Source organism: Python bivittatus, unplaced genomic scaffold (assembly GCF_059951505.1).
Source record: "Python bivittatus isolate LINGU-HERP-01145 unplaced genomic scaffold, Pbiv_v1 ctg000190_np1212, whole genome shotgun sequence".
Taxonomy (NCBI): Eukaryota; Metazoa; Chordata; class Lepidosauria; order Squamata; family Pythonidae; genus Python; species Python bivittatus.
The window spans coordinates 11,807,993-11,829,024 of NW_028277042.1; the positions used below are offsets into that span (position 1 = coordinate 11,807,993).

The 21,032-nt window shown below is 40.3% G+C and overlaps 1 protein-coding gene across 5 annotated transcripts in view; it reads right to left on the bottom strand.

Annotated features, from left to right (window-relative positions):
- Positions 1 to 167: 167 nt before the first annotated feature.
- TDRD12 (tudor domain containing 12) overlaps positions 168 to 21,032 on the bottom strand; it is a 33,209-nt gene continuing 12,344 nt past the window's right edge. For 4 of the 5 annotated variants that reach the window (XM_088136066.1, XM_088136067.1, XM_088136064.1 and 1 more), the window contains 20 exons: positions 20,593 to 20,775; positions 18,830 to 18,986; positions 16,559 to 16,686; positions 16,015 to 16,206; positions 15,498 to 15,626; positions 14,708 to 14,825; positions 14,051 to 14,190; positions 12,934 to 13,154; positions 12,129 to 12,228; positions 10,360 to 10,547; positions 8,809 to 9,019; positions 8,024 to 8,116; positions 7,085 to 7,254; positions 4,985 to 5,169; positions 4,224 to 4,278; positions 2,871 to 2,969; positions 2,554 to 2,667; positions 2,315 to 2,468; positions 2,160 to 2,226; positions 168 to 1,834 (listed from right to left, as the gene is read on the bottom strand). In XM_088136066.1, the coding sequence (XP_087992192.1) occupies positions 1,731 to 1,834; positions 2,160 to 2,226; positions 2,315 to 2,468; positions 2,554 to 2,667; positions 2,871 to 2,969; positions 4,224 to 4,278; positions 4,985 to 5,169; positions 7,085 to 7,254; positions 8,024 to 8,116; positions 8,809 to 9,019; positions 10,360 to 10,547; positions 12,129 to 12,228; positions 12,934 to 13,154; positions 14,051 to 14,190; positions 14,708 to 14,825; positions 15,498 to 15,626; positions 16,015 to 16,206; positions 16,559 to 16,686; positions 18,830 to 18,986; positions 20,593 to 20,775 (2,808 nt within the window). In that variant the 3' untranslated portion in view covers positions 168 to 1,730. The remainder of the gene's footprint in view (positions 1,835 to 2,159; positions 2,227 to 2,314; positions 2,469 to 2,553; positions 2,668 to 2,870; positions 2,970 to 4,223; positions 4,279 to 4,984; positions 5,170 to 7,084; positions 7,255 to 8,023; positions 8,117 to 8,808; positions 9,020 to 10,359; positions 10,548 to 12,128; positions 12,229 to 12,933; positions 13,155 to 14,050; positions 14,191 to 14,707; positions 14,826 to 15,497; positions 15,627 to 16,014; positions 16,207 to 16,558; positions 16,687 to 18,829; positions 18,987 to 20,592; positions 20,776 to 21,032) is intronic. The other variant, XM_088136069.1, reaches the window with a different exon arrangement.

A 21,032-nucleotide genomic window follows, 5' to 3' on the forward strand; every position in this document is an offset into this window, starting at 1 on the left:
AGAGTTCAACTATTGATAGCATCTTCACGTTGCAGAATATTCTAGAACCTAACTGTTCTGCCACTGCTTTCAGAATGGGAATGAGAATGATGTTTAAGCAGAAAACAGGAGCAATCTGGATGCAGGTATCTCAGAGCTTCCTATTCAATGTGCTGATATCACCCCTCTGAACATGCAGGAACAATGTCATTTTCTTTATAGGAAATACCAAGTGTGGAGGAATCCACGACCATATCATGGTTGGAAGACCACAGACTCTTTATTATTAATCATTACTTAATATTAGCTTTTGAAAACTATTCCACAGGCTTTTATACAAGTGTGAGATTTTCTCTTTCAGAACTGCTCCCTAAAAGTTCCTGTTACAGTAGTAGCCTCTAAGAGTATTTTGACACTATAGTAGTTTCAAGTCACAGAGGGCACAATATTTTAAACAAGACAACTGTTTTCATTCATTTTAAATTTTAATGAATGCTTCTTTTTCTCAGTAAGACTCATTACTGAGGTTAACAGGACCAATATTAATTCTGAAAAGAATCAAGTACCTGACTTACCTAAATGCAGAATTACAAACCTTGGTGGTTTCTAGATTTGTACTTCCTTAGTTGTTTTGATAAACTTTGCACAGCTATAGCTGCAGAAGTAGAGCAACTGGTTTGTACAGTAACTATAATCTTTCAGACAACTGGCTTACATATTGTAACACAGGGTTTCTCAACCTTGGTAAATTTACTGGTTGAGGGATTCTGGGAGCTGAAGTCCAGACATTTTATAGTTGCTAAGATTGAGAAACACTGTTCTAACAGACGTGGGGATGTGAAGAATTCCTGATTACAATTAAAACATTTGGCCTTAATCCACAACCATACAGTTCAGCCCCCTGTGCCAATAACAAGTTGCATCTATAATTACCTCCTTTCAGTATTCAGATTTCAAGGAACAATGTGATATGCTTTTATTTTTTTCTACTCCAGGAACAAATATGTGATATTTTGGTTAACACAGCTGATACACTGCAATGCCACAAGGCCTATAAACCTGAAAGCAAAAACCAAGTACTTGAAAAATTTTCCAAAACAAGTACTGTATACAAGTCACATGCCTTAATATTGTGAAAAAAAAGAACTTTTTTTCCCTGCAAAGGTTATTCTTCTATGATGTTATATTATTGCTTTACCTTTCACAAAGGATAAATTGTCTGCATCACACTGTATAGACTGATTTAACATCTACCCATTTTAATTTCCTAAAGAACCAGTTTACAACAAAAGCCCAGCCTCTTCTGTTAGCAGCATAAAACATTACAAAACAATCCCAGATTATATCACACTTCTTTTTTAAAAAAGCAAAAGTAGAAAATGTGCTTTGTGAAATATTTCAGGGTATAACTGCAACCGAAAAGGAATTTTCAATACAGCATCTGTCCTGGTCTGTTAGATTTGACGCTTACATATTTAATTGTCACTACCAACGCTTTTGAAATTAAATTTCACCCAAATCTGTTAAGATTCACTTCCAAGGAGCGTGCACAGAATTGTAACTCTTAATAAAGAGCAAATATGGTACCCCACGAAAGTCCTGTTTTCAACATCTTGGTCAATAACTTTTTTTTTAAACACTGAGATTGTGCCACTATGAAAAAGGCATCCAGATGAACTTCCAAGGGGTTTTGTAATATCTACACATGCTTTAACCCTGGGGGGGATCAAAACCTAACGTCCACGATATAATTAACAGGAGGATAAATCACTCTCTGAATTGCTATCTTCCATAGATTCTTCCTCTTCTTCACACACCACTGTAGGAACCTGGTGTGTTTTCTTAGGACCTGAACCTGATTGAAAAGAGCACATTGTCGTTTTACAAATGTATGAAAATCTACTTTCAGGAACACATTTATAAGCCAGCCTCCAACTTTACCATGTAATGCACAGTGTAATCTGCAGACCCCTGTATTAATTCTATGTGGGCATGAGTTGGCCCATGTCTCAACTGAGTTCTATGGACAAGACACACAGGCTCGTAGAACAGACCCATCTAACTTAGTATCTCCACCTTCAATGCGGTATAAGAATTCAGATACATGTGTCCCCCGGAATATTCTGCAAAAATACAGAGCCATCTCCCACCACCTCATGAGAAGATAGTGCACTGCTTACCTACAGGTAATGGGCTTCTTTCTTCATGATCATCCAAGTAATCAAAATCAAAAGACACATGAGGATTCTGTTGACAAATATTTTAAATGCCTCATTATATAATGCAAGTCCCTTAGGAACTATTAATCTTTTTTTTACTACATTTACAAACTCACTTTCTGTTTCAGCAAATTGCACCAACGTTCCTTCTTCACTTTTACAAGGATAATTGTGGGGCCATCACCCTTAAGCACACAAGTTGATTCATCTTTGAGGATGCTTCTCTGCAGCTCCATATCAGCCAAATAAAATTTGCCTTTTGCCCAAGCACTGTACAAATTTTAAAATATCTGTTGCGTCAAAAAGCAATAAAACCATACTTTGGAAAGATTTTATCCATATAATATCAATCTACCTGAAAGTGATCCTCTGTGCAAAAATCCTGCAGTCATACCTACTAATGTTTTGCAATTTTATCTTCACAACAACAACATCTTGCTTGTCAAACCATTTTATTGTTGGATGCAAGCTGAAACATTAAACAGTAGGTTAAAATGGATTCATTTTTAAAATATTTATGCTGCCCATATATGAACTTAGATAAAGTATTCATGTAGTAATTTAGCTTATGAGTGGCAGTTGTTACTGCTTCATGCCATAATCTAAACAAAGTTTTGCCTACCCCCCCCCCCAAATCAACAAAACAAAGCATCCAGCTGAAAAGCCGCATACCTCTGGCTACTGGAGAATGAGTTTAATGGGGCAAGAATCTCTCCATGACATGCTCCTTGTGAGCTTCCTGGAAGCATCTGGCCAATTATTGTGGGAAGACTCAATATCCACATGAAGAATAGCAGGATTACATATGAGAGGAGAGAAAAGAACAAGGCAGAAGGTACACTGGGGAGGAAGAGATTTCTAGACCCAAGCCAGGCCAAACCTACATGGTAGTCTTCTCCAACGAAAGCTTACGTCTTATGAATACAGTTGTTATAACTATCAGAGTTTCCTGCTTTTTCATCAGAGCTGCCTAGTAATAACCATTTATCACTTTGTATCTTCAAGGATAGGCCATTCATGACATTCAGTTCCAAAGGCTCAAGGCAGCCCATTTAGTTTTAATATTTGGAGCTCAAAACAGTTGTGTGTGGAGTCTCCTCTTGTGTCCTCGAGAAGACTCCAGTCTACAGCTGATTGAAACCTTGGCCTTGGGTTGCTCTGGCCCCAGTCCAACAGTTGAACCTCTCCACCCTACTAGCTTGAAATGTAATTGTATCTTGCATAGGACAGACTCAACCGTTCAAGCTTTACACTATAAAACTAGAAATAAAATTAGGTATGCCCTGAAAGAACATACAGTATCAAGTAGGGCAAAAACACCTAAGGAAAGAATAATAATGTGTTGAAATTGGAAGAGTAAAATATTTAAAATTTATTTTTTAAAAAAATCCCATATATAGAAAAGTACACATTATTTGGATCTGAAGCCACACAACTTCTTTAACTTGCTGCTGACAGGTAAAGCAAGCAACCCTCTGCCAGATCTGACGTGTTCTTCCCACATCAGACTTTAATACTGCAAAGCTTTATATGTATACATGTAGATTTCTAAAAACAACAAACAATATGCACAATGCATGAAGCAAAAAAAGAAAAGAAAGAAAAGAAAAGAAAGAAAGAAAGAAAGAAATCACCTTTGGGGAATTTGCAGGTGTGTTTGTATGTGTGTATGCTTGCTTGCTTGCCCCTCCCTCCCCCATGACTTTTTCTGGAAGTAATTTTGCCCTGATGCTACCTCACCCTTTAAAAAAGCATTTTCTAGTTGCCCAGAGAGTCCATGATCTATGTGCCAAAGAAGATTCCCTAGAGTTCCTGAGAGACTTTCCACCACTGCTCAACCAACCCTAACTCTGGACTCTTCTTTCTCTGACAAGTTTTAAACTTCACACCTGGACATCTTCCAGAAGCCTTGTAAAAGTGGCCCTTGGAGCCCCGGAATAGACAAGGAGACAAGAAAAACATTACTCTCCACCCCAAGCTGTAGAACTGGGGCACATATAAGTCCCATCAAATAAATGTTGATACCATTCATGCAAAGTCTGCGGAGAGTCATCTGTTTTCTTATTTTGCACTGTTTCATCTAAAGTAAGAAATAAAACAAGTTAAATTCGCATGGCATACATTACCAGATTTCAATTGGTAAACTGAACACAACGTTCCAACTACATTTAATTAATTAGAAATGCTGTTTCAAGGAGAGCATTTCAAATAGTCCTCATCTCAGTACATTTTAAATGGCAATCATCAGCATTAATGGTAACCAATAATGGTTAAACATATTCAAGTATTAAAAAGCAAAGATATTTCTAAAAGAAAGTAAATTTTCTGGCATATTGCACCTTGGTACTGGAAGTTTCAAAAAACACCATAATACAAAGAAAAACAAGTAAAGTTTACATGTTTAAAGTTTGATGTAGTGGTAGAGGTGCTGGCCTAGAAACCAGAAGACTGTGAGTTCTAGTTCTGCCTTAGGAATGAAGCCGGCTGGGTGACTTTGCGCCAGTCTCTCTCTCTCTCAACCCAACCCACTTCACAGGGTTGTTGTTGTGGGGAAAATAAGAGGCAGGAGAAATAGGTATGTTTGCCACCTTGTGTTATATATTAAAAAGTGGGATAAAAATATAATAGTAATATAATAGTAATAATAATGTTCTTTTTCATTAGTCCTCTGCAATCTTACCATTAGGGTAGGAATTTATATTCATGTCTTCCCTGTTTTTCAGAACAAAATTCCTTCTATGGACACTTACTACATTCCACATATTCATTTACCACATTGTACTTACTACGATGATTTTGTAAAGGTACTTGAGAAGAACTATCATGGATAATGTCCAGGCTTTTTTGTGATTTCTGTACAGTGGGCATGGCCTGTTTGTTTGGGGTCTCTGAGTTAAGAGTTGCAGGATCTGAGACATTCTGCTCAGCAGATTCAGCCTTCTCATCTTTTCCATGCATCAGAGGATGTATTCTGAAATGGAAAGAGAAGTACCATAATCTGCATCCTACAGAAACAAGTCTAGTGGCCCAAATATTGGATAATCAGAGCCTTCAGCCAAGGGAAAACAGATTTAGCCTCAAGCAACATGTATTGTAAAGTTCTTAGATCCTTTTCTTTTCTTTTTGCTAATGCCAAAGCTCAAAGAAGCACCTGTGTACTATTTTGTTGCTACTGATAGGAGAAAAACATTGCAACCTTGATGCTCTCCAGTGGCCTGATTGTAAGAATTTGTTGGGAGGAAGCAAGTGTGCTGTGGAAGGAAACACACACTAGCACTCCTCTCAAAAGCTTTTGCATCAGGTATAGAAGATTTTTCCAGAGGTATCGGAACCTGGAAATACAATTCCTTGGTTATTCATAAAAGCATCCAAGAATAAAAGGGAAACCTACACACACGTATAGAGTCTTTCTCTTCTTGGGAGATCTACAATTATAATCACCCGGCAAGGCTAAAAAAAATGAGGAAAATCTCTCAGGGCCTGAACCTGCACTGGCTCCAATCATAGGAGAAAGCTTCAGTTGAAACAAGCATTATGTCACTAGAATATACAAATCACTTACTTAGCATGGATTTAATATATCAGCTGCTGTCCTTTCATCTACTAATTTGGGGCAGCCTATGCAATGTTTCTTTCTTAAGATCTCAGTATTGATCGTATCTAGATATGTTTTGTCCAGAAAAGCTAATGAACAATATGCCCTCCTTTTCTGAAATTTGGGAGGGAAAAAGATCTTAACATCTATCTTTTTAATGGGAGCATTGTTCCCTTTCTCCAGCTGCTGATCAGTTGTGCTGTTTAAAAATACCTTTTTTTTTTTTTTTAAAGAAGGCAGAAACATTGGGAGATACTTGTATCTAACAAGACAAAAAATATTTTGCTAGAAAAAGAAAGCCTACTCATTTGGAAAGACAAAGGCTATATTCTTTGTTCTCTGCTACCATCTAGTGGGTAGTGAGGTTTAGATTTCTGTGGAAGATGTAGATAGGCCTGGAGCTTTCTGGCAGGAGACTGGAAAGGTGAATGTTACTTTCTGGCCTCCAACCCGCCATCTGCATATGAGCACCTCTGCTCTGAGAAGGGAGGCAGGATGATTCACGGCAGAAGGTCTCATGACAATTTGGACAAAATAGCTTTTGTCCCTCGACCTGGGCCCACTATACTTTCTTTTTTGTGCTCTCTTCTTTATGAAGTGATATGAAAAGTCTAAGAGCAAGATGGGGTGTATATGGGGGGGAAGACACTAAGGAGATTTCACAAAATACCTCAAAGCAAAGACCACAATTACAAGATTCACTATATTCTGAACAAATAATTAAACCATCTTGAATAGTCTTTCAAACAAAACACAGTGCTCATAAACAAAGGATGTTTCCAAGTCTAAAGCTATCAGTTCTAAAGCTACCAGTGTTCTTGACCTGTTAATCTCTTTTAAAATAAAAATTTCTGGTATTTTCTTCATGTAAGGACTGTGCTTGCCTCTATGCCAAGCCAAGGTGTGTGCTACTAATGGTGAGTGATAGGTTGGGACACTATGGTTATATCTGCAGACCTGGGGGAGGTGCAATGTTCTTGCTGCTTTGTGTCTGGAGTAACCTGATGCCAACAATGCATTCAAAGCACTACTTCTTTTCTGAGACAGACCAACAATAATCATGGCTTTGAATATCCAACTTAATTTCTTGAATTTCATCCTTCTTCCTAATTCCCACAAACATCAGAATATTATAGAGCATGAACCTCTATACTAACGTAGTTCTTTAACCTATACGAGCTCAACAGGATTCTGAACTGCCATCATCCAGTTTGTGCGTGCAGCCCCTAATTATCCATAAAATCTGTTTATACAAAAAACAGTCTCATTCTTTAAAGAATATATATCTTACAATGCAGGTGTATCTTTTTCCTCATGGGCTATTTCAGCCTCCTTAAATAATTTCTTGAGTTCCTGTACGTGCCCAGGATTGTCTACTCCCAATCCAGTAGACAGGATTTCAGAGCGAATACTATATTCATTGATTGAAGTTTTCAGGTCTTGAAGTCTAGTAACTCGAACCTATAATTTAAAATTACAAAGAAGTAATGTTTATTTGCAGACTTGTTCTTTGCTGCGCCATAGTACTGCTTGTCTCTTGCTCCTACTTATGACCACAATATCACCTCTCATTGCTTTACCCAGTCTCTTAGAAGGCGATCACATTTTTTTATTTTGGACACTCTAGACCAGGGGTTCTTAAACTATGGCCCGCGGGCCGGATATGGCCCGCCAGGGTCATTTATCCGGCCCACCCACATAACTGGCCACCGCCGCTGTCTGTCAGAAGCAGAAGTGTCAGGGCTGTGTCGGGAGCTGCAGGCAATGCACGAGGAGGGAGATCGCAGAGCCGGACTATTCTACATGACAGGTATGCCGGGTCCGGCGGCTCTCCTCCTCTCCTCATACTCCGTGAGAGGGACCCTCATGTTTTTTTCAAACTATAGTCCGGCCCCCCAACATTCTGAGGGACCGTGAACTGGCCCCCTGTTTAAAAAGTTTGAGGACCCCTGCTCTAGACTCAGCCTGACCCTACTGTCCTTCTTTTGGTTCTAAGATTTAAGTTTCTAGTAGAAGTCAGAAAATATAGAAACAAACAGAAAGCAAAATTTTGCTGAAGATCAGAATTACAAGGTCCTGACCACATCTATTACCCTGAAGAAACCACTTGTTAAGTATTCCATTCTACTTTCAAAACCTGTGAAAATTCTTCAACATCAGATACTTCAGTATTAGTATTAGTATTTTTAAAGGAAGGAAATAGGGAACAGTTGAACACTGTATTACATACCACTGGATCCACCCAAATTGTATTTCCCAGGACAAGTACTATTTTTGCTTCATGCAGTTTTCCTCTGATCTTGTGATTAATGTATCTAGTTACCTAACAAAAAACAAAGACAGTCTTCAGAGAAGAGACATGTTCCTTTTCAATGGCTGTAACATCCTTGTCAGTAGAAGCCATAGCTTGTTGCCTTTATAGATCCAAACCAGGCATTTGTCATCAAAAGAATTCCAAATATTCTTCAACTTGGAAGGGGCACAATAAGTTGCTTTATTGGCTCAGAACAGTTGACTTAAAAAGACAAGTGATTTACCACCAAAGTATATTACTATGATCATTTACTGGTAACAAGAGAGTTTAAGCATAAAGGTGAACTTTGACACTACTAGACTAAATTTGAAACTCTGTTGTTAATTAAACTTCCACTTTTAATCCTTATATCAACTGCTATTCTGAATTCACTTGCTTCTTCTTCCCCCAAGGAAAGTTTTTATCAACAGAGCAAACAATTATTTGAAAAGGTGCCTATTAAGTACGTTAATTAACTCAAAAGGATTCAGTCAATCTCAGTTATTGTTTTGTACCATGAAAGAACTAAAAATAAAACCAGAAAAAAAATAAAAACAAATTGGTTGTTCCTTATTTAAAATCAGGCATTAAGCACTGTTTAGCATAAGATAGTTCATTAGAACATCTGGAAAAGATTAAATTTGGGATTATTAAAAGTAAGTACTAACTGCCTCCAATGACCAAAAACTAAACCAAATCAACCCCAAACTTTGGGAACTTACTTTTGGATTCCATTCTGCTTCATTATCAATGGGTTTAACCCTACAAACTATGAATTCCACAGCCTGAGGAGGCAATGCTTGAAACTGTTCTGGTAAACTAAGCAAGCGATAATTTTGAACATAGCCAGTTCTGCCTTCATCTATATACTTGATGTGAACGCTGTAAAACACACAGGTGTCTTCTTTTGGTTGTACTTCTAGCACTTGAACCCTTTAAGAGAATACAGGAAAAAGACACTGGGAAATTCCAACTATTAAAACATACAAATTGGCCTTTTATGCCTTGTACAACCTACCACAATGTGTAATTCAGTGCAACAAATGAACTGCACATTCAGGATTATTAAATCAGACATGTAATACTGTTGATGTTCATAACAGTAGCATTATCTAGCACTGAATCACTTTTACAGGTAGTCCTTGCTTAATGATCATTCGTTCAGTGACCGTTTGAATTTACAATGGTGCTGAACGAAGAGACTTATGACCTGTTCTACAGAGAAGCTAAAATCAATTAAAAATACAATATAAAATGATCCTGAATAAATAATAAATAAACCAAACTAGGTTGAGTATATCCAGTCACACAACCGCTATAACCATAATTAATTTTTTATGATTAAGAATCGCTACAGGGTAGAGGCGGGCAACCTGTAACCACGCTTGGCCCCTTATGATCTTGCTGCTCAAACAAACCTGTTTTGGGAGATAACTTTAAGGGTGGGAACTTCCTGTAGCCCACTAGGAAGCTGGGAGGCTAAATTGGCCATCCCTGCCATAGGGCCTATATATGGTCCCTTTATTACGCTAGTAGTAATAAACTTAGGCAAGACCATATGAGAGACGAACAATGATTCTATGGGCACAGTGACGTCCAGATACAGCACTGTTTTCTTTTTTTTCTAGCTTAGACCATCACTGTATCAGTCATCATACAGGTAGTCTTTGGTTTATGTCCATTCATTTAGTGACCATTCAAAGTTATGATGGTGCTGAAAAAATGGAGGTATGACCGATCCTCAAAGTTCTGGCTATTGCAGCACCCCACAGTCATGCCATCATGATCCGAACACTCAGGTACCTGGGTCACAATTACAAAGTCACAGGGAGCTGCGGTTACATGATCACCATTTGCAACCTTCCCTACTGTCTTCCCACAAAGTCAATGGGGAAGGTGGCATGGAAGGTTGCAAGTCACTCTAGTAAGTTACTTCTGTTTTTTCTCCTGCCTGCAGCACCCCCCATCCACAGCCTCTGCCAGCCCTCCCAACTTGCACACAACTTGCATTGGCCCTCCCAGGCCCCCCATGCGGCCTGCAGCACCCCCACCCCCTTCCTTATCTGGGACTCCCACCCCCCCTTAATGACCCACGCATCTTGGGATTATGACGGCAACCAGGACTGCTATTGCTAAGTGATGCAGTCATGTGACACTGCGCTTTATGACCGCATCGGTTAGTGACAGCAATGCCAGTCCCAGTTGCTGCCATAACCCAAGGATTACCTGTAATGCTAATTTAATTTATTTCTACAATATCTTAAATATCCTACCTATGGAAAGAATTTTCTTCCTGCAATCCATATATTGCCAGCTTCTCCACTGTGTCAACAGAGGTAAGATTGCTAGATTTCTGATAATAATCCTTTATCTCTTTTTCAAGAGCTGCAAAAGGATTACTCCATTTCCCTACTATGCGGCCAAAGTAGTTTGTAGCATCCACAATAAAAAGAGGCAGTATCTGAAAGTAGAAATGCATGTAGAAAGCCCTGCACATTTCCTGGAAACCAACAAAGGAGGATTTCTACAAGTAATTATTTTTAAACGTCCATTAAAAACTCATCTGTTTTTTCTGTTTTCTCCCCATTCCCTTTCTTGGGCAAGGCTTTTTTTTTGGCTAGCACCAAAGTACATGAAACTGAAGCAATTCCGCAAGATCTTCTAAAATAACAGAAGGTACAGTGCAGTTAGGGTGACATCCAGCTGCTGAGGTGGGCATAATGGGATCAAGGCGATCCAGCAGGAAAGCTGTGTTTTCTGTGAGAAAGTGGAACAAGCTTCCTATGAGAACGTTCCGATCCACAGGACAACTGGCTCCTCCAATCTGTCAGTAAGCTTCTGTGTCTCTGTGGCCATTTCTGTTTTGGTTGTGCGAAGAGAACAGACTCACACCTGGCAGCCATAGTTTTCTTCACCTTTTGTTTGCTCTGATAGGAATAGCAACCTCATGAAATTTATTTCACAAGGTCACAATTCCTACTGATGCCTGTCCTGACAGAGGGGTTCTCCAAACCTTGCCTGCACTGGGGAAGTAAGCATTGCAGGGAGATCGCCTTCCACCTCTCCAGGCCCTTTAAACTCAGCACTTCAATATAAGTTTGCTTTTTCTGAGATGAGAAACAGCAACAAAAAAGCTATGCTGCTTCTCTACCCATTCAATTGCTGAATGTGTAAAAAATGTTACTTTCTGTGCAGGCAGCAATTTTACCAGCCTCACTGCAAAGGTGTAACAAAAAGACTGCTGTTGGGGCAGTAGTTTAAAAAGTGACACACTCGCCTCCCATCTCAGGGACTGGAGAAAACCAATAGCCATAGATATTTTGGAGCCAGGATTCTTTCCCTATTTGGCTGGCTGTCTTGTACTATTTAAGTTTTGAATTAAACTAGCATTTCTCCTTACCCATTTCTGTACCACTTTACTACCAATTTACGTATATAGTGCTAAGCTTTATCTGTTTTTGAAATGGCAAACTGGATACCATCATTACTTCAGAAATAAAAATCTGCTTCCGCTGCCTAATACAAACTATAAGCCTATTTATTCGAGGCGACCGTCCTACCGCAGAAAAAGGATGATTTTAAAATAATTATCTTCTACTATTCCATTACTATTATTCTATCTACAAGAATGTCTATATTCTGTTAGCCTATTTGCCCATCCCAGATTGCTGCTTAAAATAAGGTCTCTCCCTTCTCCCTCAAACAGCCTATCTTCAATATGATTATTTAAGCTGTTGACAGGATCCGTGTCTATTCCACTTTATTACCAGAATCTCAGTACTGTAGGGTCTCCTGAAACAACTAAAGCATCTTCCTAGATCAATATTAAACAAAAAGATTACCTCTATCTTAAGATCTGCTTACTGTGACATGAAACCCAACCAAGTCCAGCTTCCAGAAAGAATAAGTTTATTCACATTACTACACTACCACATCCAGTATTTCATCAAGACTTTCCTGCCCATGTAGTTTAGAGTTGTATATTTTAGTTCTGCTCACATATTTTAAGTATTTAGAAATTGAAGGTTTTTTACTGACTTACTGTTACATTTCCAGCTGTTGACAGAGTTTCATCAGCTACTTTTGAGGGCACATCAATTTGATGGCTAATACGATGGCGATCTGGACAGTGTTTTTTATTCCTGTGTGTTCATAAGGGGACAGAATTAAATAAAAGAATATTAAGGTACCAAATACAGCTATTACGATGGAGTTGTGCACGCAGTTCAGAAAGATAGTAATGTTTGAATCAAAAGAATAAAGCAAACAATTATGGATCAAGAATCCATATAATCACCACAGAGAAGAGAAAGCACACCTTACATGGAGAACACGGGCAAAAATGTCCAAAGAACAATTGTTCCCAAACTTGTCACTGGAGCACAATGGAGTGCTGTGGTTAATGACAGCAAAGGTCCTATGAACCCGAAGTGAGATCTACAGAGGGGCCCTGCATTCCTGAATGATTCACTAAAAGAATCAAGCAAAGGGCTGTATCTCAGTGATACAGCATATGTTTTGCATGGAGTCTTGGGCAGTGTGAAACATCAGAAGTTGTTAAGACAGACCCATTATTTGATGCTGTTCTTCCCTCCTCCTTTTCTTAACAAGCAATTTTGCTAAGAAGCCAAGTTCTACACCTTCCTTCTCTGTGTTACTCTTGAATAGATCAGGTGTTTCACATTTTCAGAGGATATTATAATGTAGATAGCAGCCAGAAAAAACCTCTCAAACTGCAGCCATTATAGATTACTATCTATACGTTTTGCTAAGTTTTAAGTTATCTTGTTACAGCAACAGAACAAGGAAAACAACTGCTAAAGTTAATGTCATTGGCATTTCCTTACTTGCATATTCCATATGCTTTAACGAAACGACAAAAAGGCTGCCTGCTCCTCCTCTCCTCTTTGGCTTCTAGCACTCCATTGGTAAAGTTGCACAATTCAGAAGGGATGTTGGCTTCTGTGCGCTTTAAATAATGCAACACTCCAATTGCATGGCAGGCACTTTTCTCGGTCAACAGCAAGATGGATTTTGCTTTGCTCTGCTCTTTTTCTAGAGATGAAATCTTTGCATGGAGGGGAGAAAAATTGATGTTTGCCATCACTTCTTAATACTGATTTGCAATGTTTGTGGAGTCTGCTAACAAAAAATGAAACGTTTCATTTTATTTAGAGAGCAAGGAAATTAAAAGGGCTTTATGAAAGAAACACGTGGCAAGAACAGAAGAGGTTACATTGTTAGTTGGAGAAAAAGTTCCACGCATAAATTAAAATTAGTTTTGGAGCTAATAATAAGTAGAGTTATTGGTAGGGCTAGAGGACAAATGGTCACTGAAGTGTACTAAAAGGAAAAGAGGGAAAAGCTCAGGGAGATCTTTTCCATTTGAAATCTCAGAACTATACAGTGGTACCTCTAGTTACAAACTTAATCCATTCTGTGACTCTGGTTGCAACTCGGGTTGGTCTCAAGTCGAGGTAAAGTTTTCCATAAGGTTCAATGTAAATCTGGTTAATCTGTTCCGCCCTCTGAATTTGGTCGCACCACGAGGCAAATTTCCCCATAAGGTTCAATGTAAATATGGCTAATCCACCCTCCGAATTTGGTCGCACCCTGAGGTAAATTTCCCCCATAAGGTTCAATGTAAATACGGCTAAACAGTTCTGAAACATGTGCATTTTATTTTTAAACCTCAAAAACCTTCCAAATGCCAGAAAACACACCACAAGCCTCACCGAACGTCTCCTTGCTACCGCGATCTTGCCCACAGGAAGCCGCGACCGCATGGCAGCAGGGAAAATGGCCGCAGATCTGGTTCGTAAGTAGAGGCGAGTTCGTAAGTAGAGGTAAATTTTTGGGGCCGGAGCTGGTCGTATCTTGAAAAATTCGTAAGTAGGGGCGTTCGTAAGTAGAGGTACCACTGTATTTCATAGTGACAAGCAATTTGTTAGGATTTATCCAGACCTTTTTTACTGAATTCTGGAAGTTAGCAGACATGCCATATAGACGTGCACCAAAGATTCTTGGAGTTGCAGGAAAGCTGAAATGAATGACACGTGTTGCGTCTGTAAACCCTACCACTGCCATGCAGGCATCAGTTAAAACTGGAAACAAAAATAAGAAGATCTATAATGCAAAAGCCACTTTCATGTGTTATGAGAGTCAAAAACTGGAAGGGAAACCCATATTTCTAAATACATGTAGCTCACTTTACCATCAACACAAATCTATATGATTCTATAAGCTCAGTTCTAACATATGGATTCATCTCATCCCGATTCTTAAATTAAAGGAGTGTTCCTGCCTCTTGCTTTCAGACAAATAAGGCAAACCATGTCTTTTAAATACAGGAAATAACCATCTCGAACAGGTAGACAAGATGGGATAATAGAAGCAGAGACAATAAATACTGTTCTTATTCATTCCATCTGTTTTTTATTATCTGATTAACTCCTACCCTAGGGTTTAATGAGACCGTTACCTATTATAGCTGGTCACAATCGACTTGATGCTGTTCTTGATCTAAAGCTGGACAATGCTCTGTAAATTAGTCAATTAAACTGTAATTAGGGAGCTCAACAGCCAACTGGATTTTGAGAAAGAACCTACAGAAATACTTACCCAGCACAACATGGGTGCCAGAACTGAATTTTTTGTTCCACTGCTCTACAATATAATCAGAATGAAATCCAATTTCCGGATTCATTTTCAAGCAAAAGAGTGACGTGCTTGCTACTGCCTGATCATAAAAATAAGGATACGGTGATTTCAAATAATATACAAAATAAAAGAATTTTCAATAAAAGGTCAGTTGACAGAAAACACTGAGTCATAATGTGATTCACTTATTTGGGTCATAGCATGATGTGTGGGCCCATCCATTATAGCTAACCTATCCATGACAGCTTCCTAAACAAACCATGGTCAACACCCTTTCTTAACTTTACTTAAATGCAGGTTCTAAAGCATGCTCTTGGAATCAAATTTTTTTTTACGACAACGGTATTATTGTAAGTGTGACTTCAGCTGTACTGATTCTTCAGCACCTCATAACCTCCTCACCATAAGGGGCATTGGAGGGTAGTAATATCATTTGGAATTTCCTATATTCCTCCTTTATCTCTCACCATCCCCTCTACGTAAGAACAGCAACCTTGCTGCCTTTTTCTTTCAACTCACTTGCTCTGCTTCCCCCTCTCCCCAGCTTCCTATAATATAACCTTTCTGTTAAAGTTCAAAGAGCTGCTTCCTTGCTCAGGTTAGGCTGACACTCTCCAGGAGCAGATATTCCATTTAGTATTAAAAGCCTGTTAAGTTATCCTTTATTTTCCAAGTTCTAACTTGGACAAATGTGCCTAACACACATCCGACCGTTGTTCCTGAAAGGCTCTATTTTTAGGGAAGGAGATACCTTGTACACTATGTCTGTTTCTTCCACAGAACTGGTAAAAACCAGAGTCTTTTGGGCATCTGTAGGGGTAAAATCTAGTGTTTGAAGTAAAGTAGAGATCCGGTCACACTCAAGGCAGAGCTGCACAACCTGAAATTACATGTCATTCAAACCTGTTAAACTTAAATTGTTTCTCACGTTAAGAAGCCTTTCAGCATTTGCTTTAGAAATGCAAACCTAACTCTATTAGGACTACTTCCCTAGGACAGAAATCCACAATCATTTTTTATATACCGCCAATGACCAAAAGAGTAGAAATACCCAACAATTCAGCTGACAGTCATTTGATCTTTTGCTCTGAGAGGACAATACTGAATTTTAGAGGGGCTCATAACACTTTTTTTTCACAGCAGTCTTCTTCCACCCAAACTACTTTATATGGTTTTTACCTACTAAGACACCCCAGCAGCTGTCTTTTGTGCATTCACCAAATCAAAACCTGCTATTATACAGACAAGTGATATAAAAAATATTCTACCTGATGCACTTTCCCATATATGGCAGCTTCTTCCATGGATGTGATTACAATGTATGGATCATTCATGAATTCTTTTGTTAAATATTCTATGTTTTTGTCCCAGTGGTTCCCAACAGCGACAATCTGCTGTGGTGCAGACTCCTTTTCTTCAACATTCAAGTTTGTTTTGTAGTATTCTAAAATAGTAAGTATCTATAAAAAGAGATTAATCTTCATTGTTATCTTCTGCATTTCTAACAGAGAAATGCTATGGGTGGAAGCCATTATGGGTGGAAGCCATGAGGGACAAGAAAGTAACTGCTTACCAGCTGCTCTTTTGAAATGAATTAGGATTTTGATTTATGTATTGTTTAGATCCATGCCTGTCCTCTTTTCCTTTCTGTTCCAATTCATCAAATTCAAGCCCCCTCACCCCAATGAAATGTTTTATTTATTTACAAGGAGTGACACCAAGTGCAGCTGACTTTTTTGGCAGAGGGGAGGAAATATTTTCAGCTTATTCCTTCCTCGGATGCCCGAAAGGGACTTCCAAGCCCACACTCACCTGCTCACCGGCTTCAGAGAACAGTACATCGACTTCATCCAACACAAGATGACACAACCTAAGGAAGAGTAAACTCTGATGCTCAAGCAGCCGCAAAAGGCTTTGTGGGGTGGTTACCATGAGTTCACCTGCAAAATGAAAAGGAAGGCATCGTTGTACACCCTCATTAGGTTTGAAACGAAGTGCGCATAAAACATTATTAGCTCAATGGCTCAAGTAGACCTACGCTAACTTGTAGTGTTTAGAAAATGAGGAAAAAGAACTCGCTGACTAGATTTATAGCATACACAAAGCAAAAGTGTGTCTATTCATTTTTGATGCGGTACAATGTGTGCACTCAGCTGTCTGGCTGTAAACAAGGCTTATGACGACGTAGTTTAAACTCAGTACACTGAAGTTTAGTCAAGAAACTATGGTTATGTAAACCGTGCTTTAGAGGAACGTGTGGACCTAGCCATTTCCTCGTTTTGTAATGCATCCAGTGCTATCTCAAACATCGTGGCTTGGCAGTAGACTACAGGTAGTCATCGAGTTACAAACACAATTGGGACCAGAATTTCCGTCGCTAAGCAATGTGGTCATAAAGCTCGACGTCATGTGACTGCATCGCTTAGCGACACCAATCCTGGCACTCCTGGTTGCCGTCGTTAACCGAAACCCACTGGTTTTTAGCCAAGGACCCACCCCAATCCAATCCATTCCCGGCTTGGTCTCTCCCCGCCCTGAGCCTTGGTTCTTCCAAGGTAAGGAACTGCCTCCCCTTCAACTCCCAGCAACCGCCTATTCTCCCTCCCATCTCTGCTCTTTTGGCTGCCCTGCACCCTACCTTGCAGGGCAGCAAGCAACCCCAGAACCGTGCAGCTCAGGGGCTTCTTGGGGTGTCGCAGCTCTGGGGCTGCAAAAAACCGCAGCCAGCCCAGCCCAGCCCAGCCCAGCCCAGCCCAGCCCAGCCCAGCCCAGCCCAGCCCAGCCCAGCCCAGCCCAGCCCAGCCCAGCCCAGCCCAGCCCAGCCCAGCCACAGCTGCCCCTGGAAGCTGCAGCCCAACCCAGCAGCTCCTGGAAGCTCCAGCCTGGCCCAGCAACAGGGCACTAAGCCCCAGCCTCCCTCGCCGCTCTGCATTCTGCCTCCCCAGCTGATCCTCGCTGTCTTCTTGCTCCTGTTGCTGACAAGGCATGCCTGGCCTGGCTCTATGCGAGGCAGCTGCTTGCCACACAAGTCTTCTTTCCCCAGGTCTTGCGAGGAAACCACCACACGCAACCTTGGGAAGCAAGGCTCACGAAGGGCCAGGCCAGGCATGCCTTATCAGCAGCAGGAGCTGGTGGCAGCAGGGGGCCAAAAGGGCAGAGATGGGGGGGAGATAGGCAGGTGGGGGGAGTTGAAGCACCCCTGCGGTTGTAAGTGCAGGCAGGCACCCAAGCACCCAAATTTTGATCATGTGACTGCGGGAGCACTGCAACAGCTGTAACTTTGGGGACCAGGCATAACTATCATTTGTTCAGAGCCACTGTAACTTCAAACAGTCGCTGAACGAATGGTCATAACTCAAGGACTACCTGTATATATTCTGGGCGTAATTCACAAGGGATAAATCCCATGCCCCTAAAGGGCACTCTAGCCTGGAGAAAGCTGGGAAAATCTAAGGTAATTTGTTATGCTTTATGGCTTCTAGACAAGTGGCCTTTTACAAACTTCATTAGCTGAAATGAAGAAAGCTTGCTTTCTTTTCTTTTTTTTGGCATAATGCAAGTTGATAGCATTGTTAGCGTGCAACATTAAATTTGTTTTAACCACATTCTGTTGAACTTGTTAAGAACAATCCTGCAGGTAAGAATAGAAATGGCAGGTTATTCTGTCAAATGCTAGTTTGCTACCCCCACCACAACTCTTCAGGCTTGTGCAGATTTCTCCTAAGAACAAACAGGACCTCAGTGTGCATAAGAGAATGCTGAAACTGAATGGAGCCAACTGCACTGGCTCCACCCTGTACTGAGACACTCCTAGTTTAAAGCAGCACATTGCACAATTCAATACTCATAGATACTATGAAGTCTGAAATATTTTTTGCTAGACAAATAAAAACAACTCTTACATTTTTGATACTTTACCTCTGTGGCAATGAAACTATCAATAGTTGTAGTTAAACATGTTACAAGGCAAAAGCCTTACTCTAAAATTCTATGCCTCATGCTTAGGATTGCATTTACATTTTGTTATAACTTTATCTGCTCATTCCTTCATATGAGTAATAGAAATAATCAAGCTTTGCTTACATCCTCTTGGAATTCTTACACTCTTGATTTCTTCCTTATTCATTCCCAGGAAAAGCAATATTGGGTGCAGAGGCCTGGAACAATGGCTGTAATTTTCCAGGAGCTCAAATACCAATTCTGCTTTCTTCTGTCCAGGGCATATGATTAATGCTACTGGCTATACACAAAACATTATATAGAGATGAATCAGAAAAATGTAAATCATACATCTTAAAAAAGTAATTTGATTAGCCAACACAAATAATACAAACTCACGCAATGGGCTAGAGTACAATTGCATTTTTTTTCGATTGTATAAAATGTATCTGTCCATGGAACTGACTTGCTTCCTACAGCTTCCCTGTTTTGAAAGATTAGAGGACCTTTTTCAAGCAGATTCTGATAAAGATATGAATTAGGGGACAAATGCAGGGAGAGGAGAAGTGGGAAATTTGACTATACAGGTAGTTCTTGGTTAACGACCATTTGTTCTGTTTGAAGTTACAGTGGCGCTGAACAATGGGAGTTATGCCGAGTCCCTGAAGTTATGGCCATTGGAGCACCCCCCGCAGTCACGTTTTCAAAATTCAGGTATTTGGCAACCTGCCTGCACTTAGGTCTATAGGGATGCTTCAGCTCCCCCCACCGTCTCCCCCCCCATCTCTGTCCTTTTGGCCACCCTGCCAGCCCTAGCTAGCCTTCGCCATCCTCTTCCTTCCGCTGCTGACAAGGCATGCCCTGCCTGGCTCTTCGTGAGGCAGCTGCTGGCTGCGCCAGGCCTTCTTCCCAAGGCCCCATGTGGCCTTGTCCAAATTGCATGTGATGTTCTCATGAGGCTCAGGAAGAAGGCCTGGTGCAGCCAGCGGCTGCCTCATGAAAGGCTAGGCTGGGCACACCTCTTCAGCAGCAGGAGAAAAAGACAGCAAAGGTCAGCTAGGGCCAGCAGGGCGAGCGAAGTACAGGGTGGGCAGAGGCGGTGGAGTGCAGGGCAGCCAAAAGGGCAGAGATGGGGGGGAGAGAGGAGGGTGTGGGGAGTTGAAGAGGAGGCAGTCCCTTAACTTACCAAGGCTTGGGGCTAAGAGGGATCAAGCCAGGAATGGCTTGGATTGGAGGGGGGATCCTCGCCTAACAACCAGGTGGGATTCAGTTAACGATGGCTGCCGTTGCTAAGCAAAGCGGTCACGTGACATTGCACTTTATGACACCACTTAGCAACGGAAATTCCGGTCCCAATTACCATCGTTAACTGAGGACTACCTGTAGTGGCAGATGTTAAGTCACAGAAAATGATCAGCCTTTAGTCCCTATTAAAGGCACCTTTTTATGGAAGAGATTTAGGCTCTTAGGAAGTATGTATTACTACTTAATTTTAAAAGGCAGCATCCAACTTGAGGTGAGCCAGGCCCATTGAAAATATGTTTGTAATTAGCTGTTCAAGCAACTGAGAGGGCTTATTTCAATAGACCAGAGGCTATGATATGCTCCATTTCTCCATTTCCCACAGTCCTAAGCACAGAAATATAACACAGAGATAGATGTCTATAATGGTTGCACCACCAGAATGAATGAAAGTGCCTTATTCCTATATTTTTACTACTATCTTCAGACCACCGCCATCTTTCCAGAACCTTTTTCCTTCTATGCAAAGTTGCATTAAAAAAAAAAAAGTTCAAAAATGCAACAACAAGAGAACCATGAACAATAATAGCCTAACTACAGCCTATTTTTAAATACTTGCCTGCAGTCAAGGTAGTTGTGAAGCATAACTGTAATATTCTACTTACACCATTTCTAGCTGGTAATGATATGTAGCAACTTCTTGACTGCAAAAATGTAATAATTGGCAGGAGATATGAAAGTGGATCATTTGCAGGAGAGATAATAAGCGAATCATATCCACGTGCTATGGCAGGCCAGGAATAAGACTGCACATGATTAGGCCCCAGGAACTGATTTCTTAAAAGCTCCTTTCAGAAAAGAAACATAGAATATTTGATTAAACATTCATACATTGCTTATAAGAAAGGAATTAAGATTAAGATGTGATTAAATGAAACTGTACGGGTTTTTTTTCTTTCCAGCTCAACCCAAACAGTAGAAAGAAATTATTTAAACAAGCCTGGGACATGTCTATCCGTCAGTAGCATCAGAAGGATGGGCTGTCACAGCCCCTGTTAATTATCAATATCACTATGCTGAACGTGGCAAAAAATAACCAAGAATG